The 27,828-nt window shown below is 40.0% G+C and overlaps 1 protein-coding gene across 1 annotated transcript in view; it reads left to right on the top strand.

Annotated features, from left to right (window-relative positions):
• LOC139765254 (uncharacterized) overlaps positions 1-27,828 on the top strand; it is a 117,553-nt gene that overhangs the window by 59,407 nt on the left and 30,318 nt on the right. The window contains exons 12-16 of the mRNA XM_071692590.1: positions 6,617-6,790; positions 10,007-10,207; positions 11,346-11,636; positions 12,350-12,357; positions 21,373-21,660. Coding sequence (XP_071548691.1) covers positions 6,617-6,790; positions 10,007-10,207; positions 11,346-11,636; positions 12,350-12,357; positions 21,373-21,660 — 962 coding nt within the window. The remainder of the gene's footprint in view (positions 1-6,616; positions 6,791-10,006; positions 10,208-11,345; positions 11,637-12,349; positions 12,358-21,372; positions 21,661-27,828) is intronic.

The raw sequence follows: 27,828 nt of genomic DNA on the forward strand, positions 1-27,828 counted from the left end.
TCATCTTTAGGGACAAAGTTTGGAGCAAAGCAAAACTACTTTTTGTGGTCATCTTAGTAATTGTAATGTGTGGTCCAATGTCTCTGGTTACCATACCTACAAAATCACAAAGATCTGATTGAAAAGGGCCAGCAAAGATACTTAGATTAAAAGAACTGAGCTACAATTAATGGTGAAGGGTTACAGATTTTTGCACTACAGAGATAAGAGGAGATAAGGATGACTTGACTCCAGCCTTCAAAATCAGTCAGATGACGTTGACTGTGAAAACATTTTCATATGATACAGCCCATAGTAACTACAAACCAAAAAAAGTTGGGCAAGAAGCTGCAGGGTGAGGATGTAAAGAAGTACTTTTTTATGTGTACATGTGGTGAATAATTGGAACTGACTTTCAATCAGATCTATATATATATATATAGAATATGTGTAATGGTGTATGTAAGGAGGCATGTATGAGCAGGGATAATTGGAGACTTTTTTGCTGTAGCCATCTCTTGATGGGAGTTCCTGGAGGGAACAGGCTTTGGAGTTATAGATAGATATATAAAGATAGATTTTCAATTTTTAGTGTGTCCACAGTTTTTCAGAGTATTATTATTGATGGAAAAGTTTTTATGGTATTAAAAGCTTTTAAATTATTTTGATTCCTTCAGAAAAGTGTAGGACCAGTTAAATGATTGTGCTGAGTTTGAATCACTTAAAGTATGGTAGATGACAACTTGTGCTGTGAGTTTGAATCACATAAAGTATGGTAGGTGACAATTGGGATTTTGTAAAGAAAGTCTAAGCCATAATAGAACTTTTGGAGATTAAATATGTCTTTTAAGGATAGCATTGGGCTAATTATGTGTGATGTATTTATGGAAAGGTTGTAGTGGTAACAGGATTAGAAGCAGTGGAAAAGAGACCAAATGATTGAAGATGTTAGAGAGTGTCATTGACCTTAGGAGAGAATAAAAAGATGTTGGAAGCAGATAAGGAAGTGATAAGAGGCAGAAAAGTGCAAAATAGGTAGAGTATTTTGAATAACTGTTGAGTGCATTAAGTGCAAAAGAAATAGAGTATTTTGAATAACTGTTGAGTGCATTAAGTGCAAAAGAGATAGAGTATTTTGAATAACTGTTGAGTGCATTACATGATAAGATGACATGTGGTGCATTTAGGATGAGATGGTGTGAGAGCTTTGAGATGAAATACCATGAATAGAGAGGGAGTAGTGAAAGCCTTGCATTAGATAAAGTGTTGCAAGAACGGCAAGGGTGGATGGGATTTTAGTCAGTTTCTTATTTAAGGGGGTGACAGTGCTGTTGATTGGTTAGTCTTGTTGTTAATCATTTGGACTTAGGCAAGGTGGGTGAGGAATGGCTGAATGCATTTATAGTACGATTTTAGTAATTCAGAGGAAACAATAGTGAATGTTTGAATTACGTAGGTCAGATATGCATGATAAGGTGTTTTGGAGCGCTGTGATTGAGAGGGTGGAAGCATGCACTAAACATCAGGTTGGGAGAAGCTGTGGTTTGAGGAGAGGCAGAGAATGTGTTGATTAGGTTTTTGTCAGACAAATTTGTTTGTCAAAGCAAACACCTGTTCCACACATCCCCTACCACTCCTGAAACCACCACTTTCCTCCTCTGTCTGCTCTGTGCATGTAATCACCGTCTCATTTTCCATTTCCACACAATTTACAAGGTACTCACAACAAACTTATACCTCTGTAATTAGACCTTTCAGCCTTTGGCCCCCCCTTGCCTTTTTACAGGGGCTTTGTACATGCATTTTTCCAGTATTCAGGTACCTCCCCATGATCCACATATATATTGAAGATCCAAATTAACTGATCAGCAACACAGTCACCCCTTTAATAAGAAAGTCATCTGCAGTGCCATCCTCTCCAGGCACAGCCACATTTCATCTTATGCAAGGCTTTCATCACCTCTTCTGTCTTCACCAAACCATTTGCCATAACTCTCATTTCTCATACTCTGCCAACCTAAGCACCCTACATATACCACCCTGTCATTCAGTAATCCTTCAGAGTACTTACTTAACTCTTCTTTATCTTATTACTAGTTATCATTTACTCGTTTCCCCCAAAAAGAATCTCTTCAAAAGTATATTTTGCGCATTGTTTACACTGGGGATTTTAGAAGCTTTGTAGATATGTTAGCACAATGCATTGAAAAAATTGATCAGTGATTATTATGTTTTATCATGTAAGATAAATCATTGTATGTTGTGATCAGTATGATTCATGGATAATATTTTCATAAAGTAAAAATATAAAAGTATGTAATATTACCATTTGCATCAGTGAGACACCTGTTTCAAGTTCAGGCTGGCACTGGCAACACTTTCTCTCCACTTATGCTGGATACATCTATCGTATGCAGACAGCTTTCAGTGCTAGAAAAGTCATTGTCAAAAGATTCACTTTATAGATGATCTGCAGACAGATCATCATTGTCAAACTTTTATGGGGAGGTATTTGAAGTGAGAGAGTCATGGAAAATGGGTTGGTGAAAAGATCATGAAGTCCTTGTTATCTATCTATGTATCTTTATCTCTGATGTCCATTCCCTTCGGTAACTCCCATCAAGGTGTGGCCACAAAACGAGTCTCCATGTATCCATGTTCTTACATGTCTTCCTCACAACACCATTCCACACATTCTTCCTGTTTCTCTCCCTCCAGTATTCCTCCACCTATTTTGCCCATGTCATAGGTGGTCTTCCACTCACACCAACCCTTTCAATTGTACTATCTTACACTCTCCCTGTAAACTCCCAGTCTTGCATTCTTTCCACATGCCCAGACCACCTCAAAGTATTATGTTTCACTCATTCTAACACTCCTCAATTCATGCTCTTTGCTGTCCTTGCCATACCACATATCTCATGCACCCTTTCATTTATTTCTTCATTCCATCTAGTCACAACACATGCTCCTCTCGAATAGCTTATTTCCGCATCCTGGATTCTTGACGTCTGTGCCTCATTCCATGTCCATGTTTCGGCTGCATAGGTCAGGGTTGGGAGGATTATGCTATCCCTTAATCCTTTTTTCTTTGTAATCCTTTCTTTATTTCCATACTTAAACCTGTACCCTTCATTATTCTGTTAAGGCACCCAGTGACTCTTCAACCCTGTACTGCTCTCTCCCTTATCTCCTTCCATATCACCACACTTACCCAAGATACCTCCCAGATACTTAAATTCCCACACTTCTTCCATTCTTTTCCCCCATATCTGCAGCACAATTTAGGACAATGTCTTCTTTCACTCAATATGTTTTCAAAATCTGTATTTTCACTCCATTTTCTTTCAAACAACCTGACTTTAGACTGTGTTTTTACTTGCATTTACCTTCAGTCTCCTCCTTTAGACTTTATTTTTACATTGAGTGGGAGATGTATAAAAGAAAGAGACAGGAGGTCAAGAGAAAGGTGCAAGAGGTGAAAAAGAGGGCAAATGAGAGTTGGGGTGAGAGAGTATCATTAAATTTTAGGGAGAATAAAAAGATGTTCTGGAAGGAGGTAAATAAAGTGCGTAAGACAAGGGAGCAAATGGGAACTTCAGTGAAGGGCCCAAATGGGGAGGTGATAACAAGTAGTGGTGATGTGAGAAGGAGATGGAGCGAGTATTTTGAAGGTTTGTTGAATGTGTTTGATGATAGAGTGGCAGATATAGGGTGTTTTGGTCGAGGTGGTGTGCAAAGTGAGAGGGTTAGGGTAAATGATTTGGTAAACAGAGAAGAGGTAGTAAAAGTTTTGCGGAAGATGAAAGCCAGCAAGGCAGCAGGTTTGGATGGTATTGCAGTGGAATTTATTAAAAAAGGGGGTGACTGTATTGTTGACTGGTTGGTAAGGTTATTTAATGTATGTATGACTCATGGTGAGGTGCTTAAGGATTGGCAGAATGCGTGCATAGTGCCATTGTACAAAGGCAAAGGGGATAAGAGTGAGTGCTCAAATTACAGGGGTATAAGTTTTTTGAGTATTCCTGGTAAATTATATGGGAGGTTATTGATTGAAAGGGTGAAGGCATGTACAGAGCATCAGATTGGGGAAGAGCAGTGTGGTTTCAGAAGTGGTAGAGGATGTGTGGATCAGGTGTTTGCTTTGAAGAATGTATGTGAGAAATACTTAGAAAAGCAAATGGATTTGTATGTAGCATTTATGGATCTGGAGATGGCATATGATAGAGTTGATAGAGATGCTCTGTGGAAGGTATTAAGAATATATGGTGTGGGTGGCAAGTTGTTGGAAGCAGTGAAAAGTTTTTATCGAGGATGTAAGGCATGTGTACTTGTAGGAAGAGAGGAAAGTGATTGGTTCTCAGTGAATGTAGGTTTGCGGCAGGGGTGTGTGATGTCTCCATGGTTGTTTAATTTGTTTATGGATGGGGTTGTTAGGGAGGTGAATGCAAGAGTTTTGGAAAGAGGGGCAAGAATGAAGTCTGTTGTGGATGAGAGAGCTTGGGAAGTGAGTCAGTTGTTGTTCGCTGATGATACAGCGCTGGTGGCTGATTCATGTGAGAAACTGCAGAAGCTGGTGACTGAGTTTGGTAAAGTGTGTGAAAGAAGAAAGTTAAGAGTAAATGTAAATAAGAGCAATGTTGTTAGGTACAGTAGGGATGAGGGTCAAGTCAATTGGGAGGTAAGTTTGAATGGAGAAAAACTGGAGGAAGTAAAGTGTTTTAGATATCTGGGAGTGGATCTGGCAGCGGATGGAACCATGGAAGTGGAAGTGAATCATTGGGTGGTGGAGGGGGCGAAAATCCTGGGAGCCTTGAAGAATGTGTGGAAGTCGAGAACATTATCTCGGAAAGCAAAAATGGGTATGTTTGAAGGAATAGTGGTTCCAACAATGTTTTATGGTTGTGAGGCGTGGGCTATGGATAGAGTTGTGCGCAGGAGGGTGGATGTGCTGGAAATGAGATGTTTGAGGACAATGTGTGGTGTGAGGTGGTTTGATCGAGTAAGTAATGTAAGGGTAAGAGAGATGTGTGGAAATAAAAAAAGCGTGGTTGAGAGAGCAGAAGAGGGTGTTTTGAAATGGTTTGGGCACATGGAGAGAATGAGTGAGGAAAGATTGACCAAGAGGATATATGTGTCGGAGGTGGAGGGAACGAGGAGAAGTGGGAGACCAAATTGGAGGTGGAAAGATGAAGTGAAAAAGATTTTGAGTGATCGGGGCCTGAACATGCAGGAGGGTGAAAGGCGTGCAAGGAATAGAGTGAATTGGATCGATGTGGAATACCGGGGTTGGCGTGCTGTCAGTGGATTGAATCAGGGCATGTGAAGCGTCTGGGGTAAACCATGGAAAGCTGTGTATGTATGTATATTTGCGTGTGTGGAAGTATGTATATACATGTGTATGGGGGTGGGTTGGGCCATTTCTTTCATCTGTTTCCTTGTGCTACCTCGCAAACGCGGGAGACCGACAAAAAAAGAAAAAAAAAAAATTTACCTTCTATCTCCTCCACTTACACGCATCATAAAACACACTTACAACACTTCTGCAACTCCTCTTCACAATCCGCAAATAGCACAGTATCATCTGCAAACAGGCTTGACACTAGCTTTCATATCTCTTTGCCACACTCCATCTCTAGGCCCCTTTTCCTTAGTTTTGCTATATTAAAAAGCCACCGTGAAATCATACAGCCCTGCCTCACACCTATGTGTACCCCAAAACTTTCGCTCAGCACTCCATCCACTCTAACACTTGTATTTACTCATCTATAGAAGGCTTTTACACCATTCAACAATTTCCCCTATACCATATATCCTGAACACATCCCACAAAGCATTTCACATGACTCTGTCATACACTTCTCCAGAGCCATAAAAGCTGCATAGAACTTCTTACCTTTTGCTAATTACTTTTCCATGGCCATCTCTACTTCTAAAATCTGATCCACACATCCCCTACCTTTCCTAAAACCCCCTTGCCCTTCACTTATTCTGCATTCAATCACTTCCATCACTGTCACTTAATATTCTTGTGTTCACATTTTCTGGTATACTTAACATACTTGTTCCCCTATAATTGCTACATACATCCTTCATACTGTTTCCTTTGAATAAAGGAACAATAAAAGCTTTCACCTAATCCTCAGGCACAACCTTCTGTGTCCATGCTAAATTAATGAAAGGTGCATCCACTCTACCACACTTTCTCCTCCATACTTCAGCATTTTAGCAATAATCCCTTCCACTCAAGGTACCTGTCTTTCCTTCAGCCTCATTATTGCCTTTCTTACCTCCCTCTTTGCTGAACCTAAGAAAATAGTGTCTCATAACCAGACAGTGGAGTTTTGATAAGCAGTCAATTATGTGGCCTCTTGTGGTAGTTGCATTCAAGTTCTGCTTATTTCTCTGATCTTTTCAGTCCATCTTCACTTCTTTTCTGTTGAATCTAGTCTAAACTTGAGCTTTCTTAGTTTCACCCTTCTTGATCATCAGTCTCAAATACATAACTCACTAAAAACTGGAAATGGGGATAAAAGAAGAAAGACAATTGAGAAGTTGTGGCATGAAAGATTAAAACCTAACTTCTTTTTGGTTAGAGTTACAGTAAACTGACATCATTTTGTATTTATATGTACAGACCATCATTGTCATCCGAGGAGGTAGTGACGCTATATGGCCCAACAGGGTCAGCTCAGCTTGGAGCTGATCAGTTACATGTTGCTGGAAAACCCTCACCTATCCACTTACCTTCCACACCAACACTCCAGATGCCTACAACTTCCACTTTGCAATCTACAGGTAGTGCCTTCAGGTAAGTCAAAATCAGTTATAGAATTTAGTGATGTGCTCCTGATATGTTATGAATCATGGTATTGTTTTTTATTTTCATTGTATTGCATATGATTAGAATGATTTGTAATTAGTGAAGGGCAAGTTGTTATCCAGCATCGCAAAGAAAGTATTGAAAGGAGGTAGTGTTTTTTACCAAGTGTGATTGGGTATTTTGCAGGGAATGGTGCAGTCCACTGTGTTATGTGTTAGTGAAACATGAGTTGTTACAACAGATTGGTACATCAAGTGAAAGCTCTTGAAAACATTTATGGAAGCATATCAAGATACCTACAGGTGTCAAGAATGTTTGTGCCAAGTTTTATGCTTATGCAAGTTATGGAACATGTTTTATTGAAAGCGGGTAAACGCTTGAAACTGCTAAGTCCACAAACTGCCTAGTGCAGTAGCTGGTCAAAGCAGTTCTCTTGCAGGCAGCTGTCTGAGCAAGGCAGCAAACGGTGACTCATCCCTGCCTGATGAAAGGCAGAGCAGATTTTCATCCCTTTTATTTACTACTCAGAGCATCACAAACAAAAATCCTTGAAGTCAGCCATTGTGAACAAAGTTTTGCCACAGCGCAGCAAAACATTACATGATGCAAGCAAACAAATGTTTCTTAGCAGGGGTAGTAACATGTCACAAGTCAATCCCGTGGGTCAAGCGCTGTTGCCATCATTTCAACAAATCTTTTTTCATTCGGCTGTAATCAAGGTTGCTTAATCTTTGCTTGACCTTAATTACACCTTAGGAACATCTTGCTTTCATGGAATAGTCGGCCAAAGTTCACTCAAGATCCTAGCTCAATAAACTTTTTTTATTATTATTTTTTTGTTTAGAGGGGCCCCCCTCTGGCAGAGGGGACCAGGGCAGTTGCCCTTTTTGCCCCCTTATAAATCTCCCTCTGGGAGTGGGTAAGGGATGTAAGGTGTTTAGGGAAGCAGTGCTAGTATGTAGAAGGTGGGAAGTGGGCTGGTGAGAAAGGGTATCGAGTAGGTTGATGATGAGGTAAAGCTCCTAGTGATGGAAGGAATTGCATACGAGTTTCTTGAAGAAGCTGTGAACTGGCAGAGTGCATATGTAATGATTATGTGTAAATGCAAAGGGGGACAAAAATGGATGTTTGAATTATATAGATATGAAGCTTTTCTTTGGAATGGATTATGGATAGGATTGCATCTGAGTTTCTCAAGGAAACTGAGAACTGACAGAGTGCAAATGAAATTTTATGTAGATGGAATATTTGAATTTTGAAGGTACGAATGAATTATAGAGATACAAATCTGTTGAGTGTGTTTGATGATAATGAGAATGTGGTGATTTAGAAGGCTGTCATACACAGAGCATCTGGCTTGGGAAGAGCAGTGTAGTCTGAGATGAAGAGGGTGTCTTTGTCAAGTGTTTTCTTATGGAAGGTGCTACATATTTATGAAGTGGAAAGCTATTAAATGGGAGATTAAGGAGTATGTGCTAGTGGGAAGGGGAAAGGATGAGTAGTTTCTTTTGAAAGTGGATCTTCATCAAGGGTATGTGTTTTCATCAAGGCTATTTAATTTGTTATGAATTAGGTGATGAGGGAAGTAAATATGGGGATTACAGGGCAAGAGATAGGGCTTCGGTATACTGGAAGGTAAACTGGTTGCTGTTTTTAGGTGACACAGTTGTTGTGACAGACTCCAGGAAGAAGCCTCAGAAGCTGGTAATAGTGCATGAGAGTGTATGAGAATAGGAAATTGAACATTACATTAAACAAAAATAAGTTGGTGGGGTGCATTGGGAAGTTGAGACAGGATAGTTTGAATGTGAGTGGGGAGGACTTGAAGGAAGTGGATTACTTTAGGTTCCGTGAAGTGGACCAATCATATATGGAGTTGTGACAGATGATATCAGTCACAGGGTGGAAGTGGAGGTCAAATAGTGTGTTGAAAGAAGGGTTATTATTTTTTAAGGTAATTGTGGGTATATCTGAAGGTACATTGGAACCAGCATTGTTGTATGGATGTTATGCAGTCTTTTTGAATGCAAAGTAAATAAAAAGTATAAATGAACTAGTAATTAGATGATTAAGCATTGTATGTGATATGGGGTGGGTTGATCATGTAAGGAATAGCATTGTCAGAGATTTTTGGTAACCATAAAAATGACAGGTTTTTAGCAGAAAGCTTTGTTCATACATTTTACTTAGTGTGAAGTTCTGCAGTTGCATCATAATGTGGTGATTTGCTATTACACAACATGAGGCACACCTTTTAAAATATTTGGAATTAAATTTTATGATTGTGTCATTAGCCTAACATGGCAGACATTTTTGGAATGCTTTGTCTGTCATTGTCATCAGGGTGTCTCTTCTCTCTGTCTATCATCTGTTATTAGAAATCTCTCTTGGACTTACAAATTTACCTTGGTCATAGCTTGAAAAGACTGAATGAGATACTCATGAAACTTACATACTTTCGTTTCTTGCCCATACTTTTCTATTGCTCTATATCTCTAATGCCCATTCCCCACAAAAGCTCCTATCACGGGGATGACCAAAGAAAAAGCGTCTACCCTTATCTCTGTCCTTACATGTCTCCCTCGCATACACCATTCCAAGCACTCTCCCACCCTTTTTTCCTTCCAGTACTTTCATTCTGTTTCCCCATGTCATAGGTGGTCTTCCTCTCAAGCCATCCCCTTTTATTATGCTATCATAACACTCTCCTTGTAAACTTGCCATCTTGCATTTTTTTCCGCATGCCCAAGCCACCTCAAAGTATTACATTTCACCCACTCTTACCACTCCACATTCCCTTTGCATTTCCTACCTTACTAAATCTCTCATACATCCTCTCATTTCTTTCTTCATTACATTTAGTCTTACCACATGCTCCTTTCACTTAGCTCATTTCCATCGCCTGGATCCTTGCTTTTTGTAAGTTGGGCCTCCTTATAAAAATGTTTAACCTGGAATTTAATGTGCTCTTTATTTGAAAAGAATACTACCTTTGGCCATAGAACTTGGTACAGATATTTTTGATATTTTCCAAACAGTATTTCTACCCATTCTTATTTCAGTTTCAATTCATATGTGCTGCAGGCATCACAAGTGTTCTGTAGAGTACCCTTCTAGCTTTATACAGTGTTTTTATAGATACTTAGAATAATATTATCATTATCATAAATTGCATTCCAATTAATGATTTCATGCTTTTCACAGGTCCATGCCTCCATCTCCCAAAGTTCGGAATGTGGGTGACAATAACATGTTGCAACAAGAGAATGACAAAGTGACAGTGTCTGGTGGCAATCTTGGAACAAATATCAAAATAATCAGCAATGTTTCCTCTCCAGCAGGGCAGAGGACAGTTATGAAAACTAACCAAATCAAGTCCATCCACAACCTTACCATTTTATTAATGTAAAAAATAAAAAAAAAAAAAAAAAAAAAAAAAAAAAAAAAAAAAAAAAAAAAAAAAAAAAAAAAAAAAAAAAAAAAAAAAAAAAAAAAAAAAAAAAAAAAAAAAAAAAAAAAAAAAAAAAAAAAAAAAAACGGGAGGATTTCCAGCCCCCCGCTCCCTCCTCTTTTAGTCGCCTTCTACGACACGCAGGGAATACGCGGGAAGTATTCTTTCTCCCCTATCCCCAGGGATAATATATATATATATATTATATATATATATATAATATATATATTCTTGACCAGACTATCCCCTACTGTACATTTACATTGCCTTATCAATTGAAAAGACTCATTCGTGAGCTTTTTCCAAAGGTTTTGTCATACCACACACCATTCTTACATCTTCATTCCATATCAGTCCTGATGATTCTAACTATGAAATGAAAGTTACCCACTGCAACTCTTATTTTGATCTATCCTGTATGAATTTGGGCTTCTCACATCAGCACTGAGATATCTGGACCTTTGTGCAAGGTTCTTGCATTCCCAGCTCATAAATTTTTCCCATTCACAAAGCTTTTTCTATGTCCTTTCAGTTTTCCTCAGCTTTCCCACTATAATCTTTACTGAACTTTACTCTTGATATCAAAAACTCATGCTAAATTTCCAATTCATGTTCCTCACCATGCAAACTGATATTAAATCAAGATCTTGTATCCCTTTTAAAAATAGTGCTAACTTTTATTTGCATTACCTTTCAGCATCCTCATCCTGTCTTATCCTATATTCATTTTTGAAATGGCCCACCATTCTCCCCTGTTCTTCTTCATTTGACTAAAAGGTCTTCATTTGCACACTGCTGTGTGGCAACTCCCATTGTTTCTCCATGATTTAGTAATACACTACAATCAACCAAGCTCTTATCCCACCTAATGCCCCTTCCATAAAGACGTTAAACAATCATTGCGCTGTCACACTCCCACATATATTTCAATCTACTTGCTCTAACTCCACACACTCTCACACATGAACAACAGTACTTCAACTGTAAAAGCTCTCGGCAGCTTCATGAATACCATATAGAGCCAGAACTTCCCATGTGTATCACCTAATTACTGTAAGTAATTAAATCATTATCATGATGAATGACAGGTAGAGGGTCTGGAGGAGCAGCAGCAGTAGTGACAAACCCTCCTGCTACTGGATCTCTGGCGGCCATAACTCTTCCAGTACAGCAACTGTCACCTCCACAGCAGCAGCAGCAGCAGCAGCAGCAGCAGAAAGTTAAAGCACAAGTTGCAAATATTCCTCTTGGTGCTGGAGGTGCAGGCATAAATGGAGGGGGCATTGATGATGAAGAATTAGATGATAAGCCAAAGTTTATCCTTGCCCCAACACCTGCACAGCTTGGCAAGGCCCCACGGCAGAAGAGGACTGAACTCTGCAGGTAGGTTAAGTGTTAGTGTTATGTCAGTGTTTTGAAAATGAAAACAGAAATTAGAAAGAAAATTTTGTCTCACATCCTGATAGATATCTCTTGTTCATTGGGGGGAAGTATTAGATTCAATAGGATCCCTGTGTAACCCTCATCTTGGAGTTGCAGGGTCCTGTAGGCTTCTTTTCTTCCCTAACCTACTTAACGTACCTATGAGTATCCACAACAAAATTTTTGTCATGGTAGCAGGGTTAGCCATCTATCTATCTATATCTCTGACGCCCATTCCATCTGGGAACTCCCATCAGGGGGTGGCCACAGCGAAAACAATCTCCACTTATCCCTTCCTTGCATGCCTCCTTCACATACACCATTCCATGCATTCTTCCACTATCTCTCTCCCTCAGTATTCCTCCACCCTATTTTCCCATGTCGTCAGGTGGTCTTCCACTCACACCAACCCCTTTAATTGAAGTATCTTACACTATCCTTATAAACTTCCACTCATGCATCTCACCCCTTGACTTATGTGATGAAAGATGATTTCTCATGTTTACTTCTCCTTGTCCCATCTCTTTTCTTGCTTGCTGTTTTAATGCTATTTTTCAGCACCTACTCTCCAGCATAGTCATCTATTCTAGGTTCATCCAATTAGTCTTCTGCCTATAGTCTAATCTTCCTTTGAATGTTTCTTCATACACTTAATGTAAATTTAAATTTCTTAGATCACCTGGTACTGCATTGAATAATTTTTTAACTTTTTTTTTTACTCATCTCTCTTACCCTTACGTTACTTACTCGATCAAACCACCTCACACCACACATTGTCCTCAAACATCTCATTTCCAGCACATCCATCCTCCTGCGCACAACTCTATCCATAGCCACGCCTCGCAACCATACAACATTGTTGGAATACTATTCCTTCAAACATACCCATTTTTGCTTTCCGAGATAATGTTCTCGACTTCCACACATTCTTCAAGGCTCCCAGGATTTTCGCCCCCTCCCCCACCCTATGATCCACTTCCGCTTCCATGGTTCCATCCGCTGCCAATCCACTCCCAGATATCTAAAACACTTTACTTCCTCCAGTTTTGCTCCATTCAAACTTACCTCCCAATTGACTTGACCCTCAACCCTACTGTACCTAATAACCTTGCTCTTATTCACATTTACTCTTAACTTTCTTCTTCCACACACTTTACCAAACTCAGTCACCAGCTTCTGCAGTTTCTCACATGAATCAGCCACCAGCGCTGTATCATCAGTGAACAACAACTGACTCACTTCCCAAGCTCTCTCATCCCCAACAGACTTCATACTTGCCCCTCTTTCCAAAACTCTTGCATTCACCTCCCTAACAACCCCATCCATAAACAAATTAAACAACCATGGAAACATCACACACCCCTGCCGCAAACCTACATTCACTGAGAACCAATCACTTTCCTCTCTTCTTACACGTACACATGCCTTACATCCTCGATAAAAACTTTTCACTGCTTCTAACTACTTGCCTCCCACACCATATATTCTTAATACCTTCCACAGAGCATCTCTATCAACTCTATATATCTATCTATCTATATATATCTCTTGACACCTGTTCCCACCTGGAACTCTCACATGGGGGTGGCCATGGCTGTAAAGCCTCCTTAGCTAGTGAACTACAATGCTGCTTCGTAGTACATAATGTCCAGATAGTGGATGTGTGCAAATGAAGGCAGTGTACAAGTGTTCCTGATACTGCCTTGCTAGGAGCAGTAGTTGTGTATAATGAATAAAATAATGATTTCTAATGTTTCTTTATAAGCTTCCCTGTGACTGGCCCTAAAAGCAGATGAAATGGTCATGAGGCTTTTAGTAGATTTTCTGAAGTTTTTATATTAAAAGAAAAATGTTTGAGAATTAAGAGTAAAATTTAAGCATATTCTGCTATTGTATGCAGACAGAAAACTTTTAATAGAGGTCTCAGAGTATATTAGGTCTTATCTGGTGTTGAATAATTATTTTGAAAGTTTTCCAATGAAATTGACAGACATGGACTTTGTGTGTCAGATTTGTGGAAACCTGCATTTTTTTCATTATTACAGTAGGTACAAAGATTCTTGCAAATTTGGAAATAAAAGTACAGGTAATTACTCTCCTTCAATTACCTGTGACAAAATTTGCCATGATGGCAGGCTAGCCATAACTCTCACAGTACAATGTGTATGTTAGATGTTGCTGTTTCCCTCACCCACCACTCCTCCCCTCATTATATATCTTTCTTGTATAACTATTTTTCAGTGGCTATATCCCAGACATAGTTGTCTATTTCAGACTTATCTGGTGTTGTGTTCATCCATGAATCTAGTTGAATGTTCTGTGGTCATTCCATGTAAATTTCTTAGTTCTGGTGTTTGGCATTCATATATTTTTGTTTGATGCATTTTGACTACATTACCTGGTATTATCTTTCATTTAATGATTCTATATTTACCTTGCTTGGTTGCTTTCAGGTTTAGTATGTTTGTCTGTATACCTTTTGTGTGTTTCTAGGAATTTTTTTTTATACACATTTGTCATTTTCTGTCAGCAAGATAGCACTAGGAGCAGATGAGGAAGTATCCTCATTTGCTCACTTCCACTCCCTGACTGTTATGTTTAATGCACTGTAACCAGAGCTCGCTATCTGCAATCAGGCCCCACAGACCTCTCTGTGGTTTTTCTTAATTGTTTTACATGCCCTGGTTCATTCCATTGACAGTACATTGCACCCTGTAGACCACATCACTCCAGTTTTCTCTGTCCCTTGCATGCCTTGCACTTCACTGCATGTTTAGGATCTAAGCTTTTGAGTATCTTTCACTCTGTCCTTCCACTCTTCCTTAGCTCACCTCATGTTCTTGTTTCCTCCACTACTGACGTGTATAGCATCATAGTCATCCTTTCCACATGTCCAAACCATTTTAGCACACCATCTTCAGCTCTCTCAGGCATACGTGTCTTACTTCCACTCTTCTCTCTTATCCTGTCATTTCTATTTGATTGACTTTCCTTACACCACATGTTGTCCTCAAACATTGTATTTTCAGCCTTTATTTTTTTTTCTTTCTAAGGCCCATGCCTTATATATATTTATTTATTATACTTAATCATTTTCCCACATCAGCGAGGTAGCACCAGGAAACATATGAAGGATGGCCCATCCACTCATATACACACATATATATAATATACATAAACACCCGTACATGCACATACATATACGTATACATATCAACATATATATATATATATATATATATATATATATATATATATATTTTTTTTTTTCATACTATTTGCTGTCTCCCGCATTAGCGAGGTTGCGTTAAGAACAGAGGACTGGACCTTTGAGGGCATATCCTCACCTGGCCCCCTTCTTTGTCCCTTCTTTTGGAAAATTAAAAAAAAAAAAAACGAGGGGAGGATTTCCAGCCCCCGCTCCCTTCCCTTTTAGTCGCCTTCTACGACACGCAGGGAATACGCGGGAAGTATTCTTTCTCCCCTATCCCCAGGGATAATATATATTTATATCTTTTCTTTCTTCTTTTAAACTATCCGCCATTTCCCGCATTAGCGAGGTAGCGTTAAGAACAGAGGACTGGGCCTTTGTGGAATATCCTCACCTGGCCCCCCTCTGTTCCTTCTTTTGGAAAATTAAAAAAAAAGAAAAAAAATGAGAGAGGAGGATTTCCAGCCTCATGCTCCCTCCCCTTTTAGTCGCCTTCTACGACACGCAGGGAATACGTGGGAAATATTCTTCATCCCCTATCCCCAGGGATAATATATTTATATATATATATATATATATATATATATATATATATATATATTATTATTTATTATTTTTTTATTATACTTTGTCGCTGTCTCCCGCGTTTGCGAGGTAGCGCAAGGAAACAGACGAAAGAAATGGCCCAACCCACCCCCATACACATGTATATACATACGTCCACACATGCAAATACACATACCTACACAGCTTTCCATGGTTTACCCCAGATGCTTCACATGCCCTGATTCAATCCACTGACAGCACGTCAACCCCGGTATACCACATCGCTCCAACTCACTCTATTCCTTGCCCTCCTTTCACCCTCCTGCATGTTCAGGCCCCGATCACACAAAATCTTTTTCACTCCATCTTTCCACCTCCAATTTGGTCTCCCTCTTCTCCTCGTTCCCTCCACCTCCGACACATATATTCTCTTGGTCAATCTTTCCTCACTCATTCTCTCCATGTGCCCGAACCATTTCAAAACACCCTCTTCTGCTCTCTCAACCACGCTCTTTTTATTTCCACACATCTCTCTTACCCTTACGTTACTTACTCGATCAAACCACCTCACACCACACATTGTCCTCAAACATCTCATTTCCAGCACATCCATCCTCCTGCGCACAACTCTGTCCATAGCCCACGCCTCGCAACCATACAACATTGTTGGAACCACTATTCCTTCAAACATACCCATTTTTGCTTTCCGAGATAATGTTCTCGACTTCCACACATTCTTCAAGGCTCCCAGAATTTTCGCCCCCTCCCCCACCCTATGATCCACTTCCACTTCCATGGTTCCATCCGCTGCCAGATCCACTCCCAGATATCTAAAACACTTCACTTCCTCCAGTTTTTCTCCATTCAAACTCACCTCCCAATTGACTTGACCCTCAACCCTACTGTACCTAATAACCTTGCTCTTATTCACATTTACTCTTAACTTTCTTCTTTCACACACTTTACCAAACTCATACCAAACTCAGTCACCAGCTTCTGCAGTTTCTCACATGAATCAGCCACCAGCGCTGTATCATCAGCGAACAACAACTGACTCACTTCCCAAGCTCTCTCATCTCCAACAGACTTCATACTTGCCCCTCTTTCCAAAACTCTTGCATTCACCTCCCTAACCACCCCATCCATAAACAAATTAAACAACCATGGAGACATCACACACCCCTGCCGCAAACCTACATTCACTGAGAACCAATCACTTTCCTCTCTTCCTACACGTACACATGCCTTACATCCTCGATAAAAACTTTTCACTGCTTCTAACAACTTGCCTCCCACACCATATATTCTTAATACCTTCCACAGAGCATCTCTATCAACTCTATCATATGCCTTTTCCAGATCCATAAATGCTACATACAAATCCATTTGCTTTTCTAAGTATTTCTCACATACATTCTTCAAAGCAAACACCTGATCCACACATCCTCTACCACTTCTGAAACCACACTGCTCTTCCCCAATCTGATGCTCTGTACATGCCTTCACCCTCTCAATCAATATCCCCCCATATAATTTACCAGGAATACTCAACAAACTTATACCTCTGTAATTTGAGCACTCACTCTTATCCCCTTTGCCTTTGTACAATGGCACTATGCACGCATTCCGCCAATCCTCAGGCACCTCACCATGAGTCATACATACATTAAATAACCTTACCAACCAGTCAACAATACAGTCACCCCCTTTCTTAATAAATTCCACTGCAATACCATCCAAACCTGCTGCCTTGCCGGCTTTCATCTTCCGCAAAGCTTTTACTACCTCTTCTCTGTTTACCAAATCATTTACCCTAACCCTCTCACTTTGCACACCACCTCGACCAAAACACCCTATATCTGCCACTCTATCATCAAACACATTCAACAAACCTTCAAAATACTCACTCCATCTCCCTCTCACATCACCACTACTTGTTATCACCTCCCCATTTGCGCCCTTCACTGAAGTTCCCATTTGCTCACTTGTCTTACGCACTTTATTTACCTCCTTCCAGAACATCTTTTTATTCTCCCTAAAATTTAATGATACTCTCTCACCCCAACTCTCATTTGCCCTTTTTTTCACCTCTTGCACCTTTCTCTTGACCTCCTGTCTCTTTCTTTTATACATCTCCCACTCAATTTCATTTTTTCCCTGCAAAAATCGTCCAAATGCCTCTCTCTTTTCTTTTAAACTATTCGCCATTTCCCGCATTAGCGAGGTAGCATTAAGAACAGAGGACTGGGCCTTTGAGGGAATACCCTCACCTGGCCCAATTCTCTGTTCCTTCTTTTGGAAAATTAAAAAAAAAAAAAAACGAGAGGGGAGGATTTCCAGCCCCCCCGCTCCCTCCTCTTTTAGTCGCCTTCTACGACACGCAGGGAATACATGGGAAGTATTCTTAATCCCCTATCCCCAGGGATAATATATATATATATATATATATATATATATATAATATATATATATATATATATATATATATACATACAAAAATTTATACATATGTACACATATACATATTCATACTTGCTTGCCTCCATCCATTCATGGTGCTACCCTGCCCCACAGGAAACAGCATTGCTACTCCCTGCTTCAGCGAGGTAGCGCCAGGAAAGCAGACAATAAAGGCCACATTCATTCACACTCAGTCTCTATCTGTCATGTGTAATCCACTGAAACCACAGCTCCCTATCCACATCCAGGCCCCACAGACTTTTCCATGGTTTACCCCAGACATTTCACATGCCCTGGTTCAGTCCATTGACAGCACTTCGGCCCTGGTATACCACATCATTCCAATTCTTTATATTCCTTGCACACCTCTCACCTTCCTGTATGTTCAGGCCCCGATTGTTCAGAATCTTTTTCATTCCATCTTTCCACCTCCAGTTTGGTCTCCCACTTCTCTTTGTTCACTCCACCTTTGACACATATCCTCTTTGTCATTCTTTTTTCACTCATTCTCTCCATATGTCCAAACCATTTTAGCACACTCTCTTCTGCCCTCTCCACCACACTCTTTATACTTCCATACATCTCTCTTACCCTTTCATTGCTTACTCAATCAAACCACCCCACATCACACATAGTCCTCAAACATTTAATTTCCAACACATCCACCCTCCACCGAACAGCCCTGTCTATATCCCTTGTCTCCACCATATAACATTGTTTGAACTACTATTCCTTCAAACATACCCAGTTTTGCTCTCCGAGATAACGTTCTCTCCTTCCACACATTCTTCATCGCTTCTGAACCTTCGCCCCCTCCCCAATCCTGTGACTCTCTTCTGCGTCCATGGTTCTGTTCGCTGCTAAGTCCTCTTCCAGATATATAAAACACTTCCCTTTCTCCAATTTTTCTCCATTCAAACTTACATCCCAATTTACTTGTGTCTCAACCCTACTGAACCTAATGACCTTGCTCTTATTCACATTTACTCTATCCGTAAACAAATTAAAGAATGATGGGGACATCACACACCCCTGATGCAGACCAAAAATCTATTCAAGCATAGATCAGTAGTTTAGTAGTTTTGATCAGCCATAAAGAAAAACCAGCAGTCTATACAAAGGGTACACAAGATGATTCTCACCATCTCTTCGTCACTCTTCAGCAGGAATGGCTTGATTTCCTGAGTCAATTAATGGAAAGAAAATTCTGTATTTTTGAGTGTGGAGGCTTAACATGTATTAACGCATGGCCACTTGCATTGTTGAAAGGTTCTGTTGGAGATGGTTTTTTCTGTGGCCACTTCTTTTCTGTTGGCTAGTCAGCATTCAGGCTACCAACTGAGTGACCAAATGGTGGATATAATGACTAGATGTGTTGAAAATATGTGTATTTGTTTTTTAAGGTTGCATTTGGCTAGTCTTTTAAAAACAGTTGCCACGAATTGTGACTTTGTTAAACTGTATTTGTCATCGTCCAGCTCTCTGACTTGAAATGAAATGTCAAGAGCATGTCCTTCCTTTTTTATAGAGCCTAAACTAATCTCTCCATTTAGAAATAGTTCATGTTAAAAATTATGAAGAATAGGTGAACATGGGTAACATAAACTGGCTGTATTAATGGATGTGTATTCTATCCTTGATATATATTTTGATATGTATAATCATATCAGTGTTAACAATTTGTTTTTTTGGGTAAGAATGATTTGATGATAATACATTCTCACTGCTCTATATTGAAAGGTAAAGATAGGATGTCTGTGTATTGTTGAACTTCTCATGGCCTATTATAGGTGTTTGACCACAATGAGTGCATCTTAAAACAGGAGGGATGGGTATCAGTAAGGATGAAATGAGAATGTGAGAGGCTATAGAAAGAGAAATAAGCAAGAGACTGTAAACATTTAAAGGATGAGTTAATGGAGGTGAGGTAAATTACACTGTTCATTCTAAGGAAATGAATGTTTTGGTGAGGTAAATTAAATTACACTGTTTGTTTTAAGGAAGTAAATGTTTTGAATTGAAATCAAGAAAATAAGGAGTGGAATTGAAGTATGAAGAAAAGAATCTTAGTTTGCTAATAGAACCTAGTAAATAAGTAAAAGACGGAGAGAATATTTCAAGCATAAGACTAGAACTGTATTTTTCCTCAAACTCATTCACCATTTCCTGTGTTAGTGAGGTAGCATTAGGAACAGATGAAGAAATGACCTCATTTGCTCACCTCCATTCTTTAGCTGTCATGCATAATTCACCAAAACCAGAGACCCCATCCTAAACTTATTTCCTTTTTGTTTATCAGTAATTTCATTCTTAATTATCATATAGTGGGTCAGTTATACGCATATCGCATCTGAAAATCACTCACACATCCTCATCTAAAGTAAGTGAAAGTAAAATATGAATCTCCATGCCTACACAAACTTTTTTTTTTACTTTTTCCCTTTGCGTTCTGTGATGATTCAAGCCAGACCAGCACATCCACATACAAACTGCTTTTAATGTTATCTGATCCATAGTCATTCCTCTCGCACCTTCTGAAATATTCATAGCCATAATCACTTATCTCTCCCCATCTATGCTTATCCTCTGTATGTATGTATTGCTGTATAATATATATATTCTTGACCAGACTATCCCCTACTGTACATTTACATTGCCTTATCAATTGAAAAGACTCATTCGTGAGCTTTTCCAAAGGTTTTGTCATACCACACACCATTCTTACATCTTCATTCCATATCAGTCCTGATGATTCTAACTATGAAATGAAAGTTACCCCACTGCAACTCTTATTTTGATCTATCCTGTATGAATTTGGGCTTCTCACATCAGCACTGAGATATCTGGACCTTTGTGCAAGGTTCTTGCATTCCCAGCTCATAAATTTTTCCCATTCACAAAGCTTTTTCTATGTCCTTTCAGTTTTCCTCAGCTTTCCCACTATAATCTTTACTGAACTTTACTCTTGATATCAAAACTCATGCTAAATTTCCAATTCATGTTCCTCACCATGCAAACTGATATTAAATCAAGATCTTGTATCCCTTTTAAAAACTAGTGCTAACTTTTATTTGCATTACCTTTCAGCATCCTCATCCTGTCTTATCCTATATTCATTTTTGAAATGGCCCACCATTCTCCCCTGTTCTTCTTCATTTGACTAAAAGGTCTTCATTTGCACACTGCTGTGTGGCAACTCCCATTGTTTCTCCATGATTTAGTAATACACTACAATCAACCAAGCTCTTATCCCACCTAATGCCCCTTCCATAAAGACGTTAAACAATCATTGCGCTGTCACACTCCCACATATATTTCAATCTACTTGCTCCTAACTCCACACACTCTCACACATGAACAACAGTACTTCAACTGTAAAAGCTCTCGGCAGCCTTCATGAATACCATATAGAGCCAGAACTTCCCATGTGTATCACCTAATTACTGTAAGTAATTAAATCATTATCATGATGAATGACAGGTAGAGGGTCTGGAGGAGCAGCAGCAGTAGTGACAAACCCTCCTGCTACTGGATCTCTGGCGGCCATAACTCTTCCAGTACAGCAACTGTCACCTCCACAGCAGCAGCAGCAGCAGCAGCAGAAAGTTAAAGCACAAGTTGCAAATATTCCTCTTGGTGCTGGAGGTGCAGGCATAAATGGAGGGGGCATTGATGATGAAGAATTAGATGATAAGCCAAAGTTTATCCTTGCCCCAACACCTGCACAGCTTGGCAAGGCCCCACGGCAGAAGAGACTGAACTCTGCAGGTAGGTTAAGTGTTAGTGTTATGTCAGTGTTTTGAAAATGAAAACAGAAATTAGAAAGAAAATTTTGTCTCACATCCTGATAGATATCTCTTGTTCATTGGGGGAAGTATTAGATTCAATAGGATCCCTGTGTAACCCTCATCTTGGAGTTGCAGGGGTCCTGTAGGCTTCTTTTCTTCCCTAACCTACTTAACGTACCTATGAGTATCCACAACAAAATTTTGTCATGGTAGCAGGGTTAGCCATCTATCTATCTATATCTCTGACGCCCATTCCATCTGGGAACTCCCATCAGGGGGTGGCCACAGCGAAAACAATCTCCACTTATCCCTTCCTTGCATGCCTCCTTCACATACACCATTCCATGCATTCTTCCACTATCTCTCTCCCTCCAGTATTCCTCCACCCTATTTTCCCATGTCTCAGGTGGTCTTCCACTCACACCAACCCCTTTAATTGAAGTATCTTACACTATCCTTATAAACTTCCACTCATGCATCTCACCCCTTGACTTATGTGATGAAAGATGATTTCTCATGTTTACTTCTCCTTGTCCCATCTCTTTTCTTGCTTGCTGTTTTAATGCTATTTTTTCAGCACCTACTCCTCCAGCATAGTCATCTATTCTAGGTTCATCCAATTAGTCTTCTGCCTATAGTCTAATCTTCCTTTGAATGTTTCTTCATACACTTAATGTAAATTTAAATTTCTTAGATCACCTGGTACTGCATTGAATAATTTTTTAACTTTCAGTGCAACTGTTTAACATATCTAAACAAACATTTACCCTGTGTAACTGTGAATTGTAGATTTACCTCTTGGTTATCAAAGAGACATTTCCTTATACAGAATCATTTAGGAACATCACCACAACCTTGAAAAAACCAATACATATGCATCCATTCTGCTAGATATGTACTACACCAGGTTGTACTGATTTGTTGGATGCAACCTTTACTTCACTGAATCTGTTTTGAGTTGATCTTATTACTTTATAAATGGATGTAGGTATGTCACATATGGAACTCATAAAACATCTTTTCATTATGATTATTATTATGGTATTATTATTATTATATAACCCCAGAGACCCCCTCTCCAGGAGTTCCTTCAGCCTCAAGGCTTTGATACAATCAGTTGCATATATCCAAACCATTTCAGTACATCCTCTTCAGCTGCCTCATACATACATCTCTTACTTCCACATCTCTCTCTTAACCTATCATCCTCCTTGCACCACATTTTGCCCTCAAACATCTAATTTTCAACACATCCACCCTCATATTTACATGTTATGTAAGGCCCTTGCCACACATCCACAAAACACTGAAGGGACTGTTAACTTCTCTCTTTTACCTTATCATTCCTTACTCAGTCAACCCTCCTCGTACTACATACTGTCCTTAGACATTTTATTTCCAAGGCATCCACCTTCATCTTTACATTTTATCTAAGGCCTGTGCTATGCATCCACACAACACCCTCGGACTAGTAAACCATCAAACATACCCATCTTTGCCCGTAAAGACAGTGACTTCTCATTTGACACATCCCTCATTGTACCCAGGACCTTTGCCCCATCATCCACCCTATAGTTCACTTCACCTCACATGGTTCTATTCATTTCCATATCCACTCCCAGGTATCAAAAATACCCCACTTCTAAGTTCTCTCCATTTGAGCTTACATTTCAAATGACTTGTCTCTCTCAGAGTTAAGCCTGAAAACCATGCTTTTATTCACATTTTCTTTCATATCTCCTGCCAGTGCATTGTCATCAGCAAATAACAACTGACTCACCTCTCAGGCCCCCACCCCCACCTCTATCCTCAACTTGCTGCATACTCTTTCCAAGACCCTTGCACCTCCCTTACCACCCCATCCATAAACAAATTTAAAATCCATGGTGACATCACACACTTGGACTGTAGACCCACCTTCACCTGGGACCACTCACCCTTCTCTCTGCATACTTGTACATGCACCTTATTCTTCTAATAAAAACTTTTCACTACTAGCAGCATTCCTACCACACCATTGAAACACCTTCTACAGGGCATTTCTTTCAACAACCCTCGTATGCTTTTGCCTATCTATCTATTAATATATGTATCTCTGATGCCCATTCCCTCTGGGACCTCCCATCAGGGGGTGACCACAGCAAAAGAGTCTCCATTTATCTCTGTCCTTACATGTCTCCCTCGCATACACCATTCTGTGCATTTTTCCACTATTTCTCTCCCTCCAGTATTCTTCCACCTTATTATACCCATGTCACAGATGATAATCTTCTCATGCCAACCCCTTTGATTGCACTATCATACACTCTCCTTGTAAATTCCCAGTCTTGTATTCTTTCCACATGCCCACACCATGTCAAAGTATTATGTTTCACCCACATTACCATTCCACAATGCATTTCCCTTGCATTCCCTGCCATACCACATCTCTCATACACCCTTTCATTTCTTTCTTCATCCCATCTAGTCACACCACATGCTCTTCTGAAATGACTCATTTCCACAGCCAGGATTCTTGACCTCTGTGACTCATTCTGTGTCCATGTTTCAAAGGCATAGGTCAGGGTTAGGAGGACTATGCTTTCCCATAATCCTCTCTTCACTTCCATACTTACACCTCTACCCTTCATTAGTTTATTAAGGGACCCAGTGATTCTTCTGCCCTGTATTGCTCTCTCCCTTAAGATCCTTATCTTTCCTTCCATGTCTCTCTCTCTCTAACGTGGGAGACAGCGACAAAGCAAAATAGAATAAATAAATAAAATATATATATTTTCTTTTCTTTCATACTATTCGCCATTTCCCGCGTTAACGAGGTAGCGTTAAGAACAGAGGACTGGGCCTTTGAGGGAATATCCTCATCTGGCCCCCTTCTCTGTTCCATCTTTTTGGGGAAAAAAAAAAAAAAAAACCGTGAGGGGAGGATTTCTAGCCACCCGCTCCCTCCCCTTTTAGTCGCCTTCTATGACACGCAGGGAATACGTGGGAAGTATTCTTTCTCCCCTATCCCCAGGGATAATTGATATATATACATATTTTTTTTTTTTTGCTTTGTTGCTGTCTCCCGCGTTTGCGAGGTAGCGCAAGGAAACAGACGAAAGAAATGGCCCAACCCCCCCCTCCCCATACACATGTATATACATACGTCCACACACGCAAATATACATACCTACACAGCTTTCCATGGTTTACCCCAGATGCTTCACATGCCCTGATTCAATCCACTGACAGCACGTCAACCCCGGTATACCACATCGATCCAATTCACTCTATTCCTTGCCCTCCTTTCACACTCCTGCATGTTCAGGCCCCGATCACACAAAATCTTTTTCACTCCATCTTTCCACCTCCAATTTGGTCTCCCACTTCTCCTCGTTCCCTCCACCTCCGACACATATATCCTCTTGGTCAATCTTTCCTCACTCATTAACTCCATGTGCCCAAACCATTTCAAAACACCCTCTTCTGCTCTCTCAACCACGCTCTTTTTATTTCCACACATCTCTCTTACCCTTACATTACTTACTCGATCAAACCACCTCACACCACACATTGTCCTCAAACATCTCATTTCCAGCACATCCACCCTCCTGTGCACAACTATATCCATAGCCCACGCCTCGCAACCATACAACATTGTTAGAACCACTATATATATATATATATATATATATTATTTATTTTATTTATTTTGCTTTGTCGCTGTCTCCCGCGTTTGCGAGGTAGCGCAAGGAAACAGACGAAAGAAATGGCCCAACCCACCCCCATACACATGTATATACATACACGTCCACACACGCAAAAATACATACCTATACATCTCAATGTACACATATATATACACACACAGACACATACATATATACCCATGCACACAATTCACACTGTCTGCCTTTATTCATTTCCATCGCTACCTCGCGACACATGGAATACCATCCCCCTCCCCCCTCATGTGTGCGAGCTAGCACTAGGAAAAGACAACAAAGGCCCCATTCGTTCACACTCAGTCCCTAGCTGTCATGCAATAATGCCCGAAACCACAGCTCCCTTTCCACATCCAGGCCCCACACAACTTTCCATGGTTTACCCCAGACGCTTCACATGCCCTGATTCAATCCACTGACAGCACGTCAACCCTGGTATACCACATCGATCCAATTCACTCTATTCCTTGCCCTCCTTTCACCCTCCTGCATGTTCAGGCCCCGATCACACAAAATCTTTTTCACTCCATCTTTCCACCTCCAATTTGGTCTCCCACTTCTCCTCGTTCCCTCCACCTCCGATACATATATCCTCTTGGTCAATCTTTCCTCACTCATTCTCTCCATGTGCCCAAACCATTTCAAAACACCCTCTTCTGCTCTTCTGCTCTTCTATACCACATCATTCCAATTCACTCTATTCCTTGCACGCCTCTCACCCTCCTGTATGTTCAGGCCCCGATCGATCAAAATTTTTTTCACCCCATCCTTCCACCTCCAGATTGGTCTCCAGCTTCTCCTTCTTCCCTCCACCTCTGACTCATATATCCTCTTTGTTAACCTTTCTTCACTCATTTTCCCCATATGTCCAAACCATTTCAACACACCCTCTTCTTCTCTCTCAAGCATGCAGTCTTTAGGGGATGAAAAGGCCTGGTTAATGAGTCAGTTGATGCTTGCCAGTGAAACAGCTCATGGCTAATTCAAGTGAGAAACTGGTGACTGAGTTTGGGAGGGTGTGTGAAAGGAGAAAGTTGATAGGTATTGTGAATAAAGGCAAGGTTGTTTGGTTTAGTAGAATTGAGTGGCAGGTCGGTAGGGGGTGTACAATTGAATGGAGAAAAATTGGAGGAAGTGAAGTGTTTTAGATACCTGGGATTGGACAGAACAGTGAATGGAACCATGGAAGTTGAATAGAGTCATAGGGTGGGTAAGAGGGTGAATGTGTGGAAAGAGAGGTCATTACCTGGAAGGGCAGAATTGGGTATGTTTTGAAAGTAGAATAGTCCCAGCATTATTATATGGATAAGGGGCATGGACTATAGATAAGACCATGTGTAGGAGGATGGCTGTCTTGGAAATAAGATGTTTAAGGGCAGTATTTGTTGTGAGGTGGTTCGATTGGGTAATAAGAAGAGGGTGGTTGAGAGCTGAACAAGTGCTGAAATGGTTTTGACATATGAAGAGAATGAGTTAGGAAAGGTTGGCAAAGAGGAGAAGTGGAGGGAATAAGAAGAATGGAGAGACTAAATTGAAGGTGGAAGGATGGAGTTAAAAGGATTTTGAGTAAATTGGGATGGTATGCTTGGGATAGAGTGATTTGGAAGAGTGTGGTATACAAGGGTCAACATGCTGTCAGTGGATTGAAGTAGGACATGTGAAACAGCTAGAGTAAACCATGGAAAGGTCTGTGAGGCCTGATTGTGGATAGGGTTCTGTGGTTTCAGTGCATTACATGACAGTTAGAGAATGGATGTGTGTTGTGACCTTTCTTGGTCTGTTCATGGTGCTACTTTACTAATGTAGGAAATGGCAATCAAGTATGGGAAAAAATACATCTGCTTTTGAGGACTTTCACTATAAGAGACAGAAATTTGTCAATGAAATGCTTAGTGTATACAAGAGAAGCAAAATTGAATGGTGATGTGTTGTACGGACACCAATGAAACAAAGAGGATTATACTAGTTAGAATTCAGAGGCTTTTATGAGTAAAGTAAAAGATGGAACATACAAACATTAAAGGCTGAAATAACTGGATTGATATCGCCTATAAAGACAAGAAGAAATATGTATGATAATCTGTGTATGACAAGAATTTGAAGGTATATAAGAAAATTTATATAAAGGAAAATGCATTAAACCTGAAAGCTTCTTGACAAGGGAGTTGCATAAATATTATACCTCCAAGTATATCATGGAACATACCAAATTTTTATTTGACAAAAATATTATGCCAGACCAGGAAGCTAGAGCAAATATGCATTATACCACTAGAAGAAATCAGAAATATGCTCTTGATGAATTCAGAGATATTTAAAAGAAAACTTGACATATGTTTGAAATCAGTCCCAGATGAAACCAGAATAGATACTCATGTAGTGCAGGCTGCAGCTGTGAAGAACAGTCTTATTCACCAAGCAAGACATATTATGTTGAGTGCTTT

Source organism: Panulirus ornatus, chromosome 53 (genome assembly GCF_036320965.1).
Source record: "Panulirus ornatus isolate Po-2019 chromosome 53, ASM3632096v1, whole genome shotgun sequence".
In the NCBI taxonomy this organism is placed as follows: Eukaryota; Metazoa; Arthropoda; class Malacostraca; order Decapoda; family Palinuridae; genus Panulirus; species Panulirus ornatus.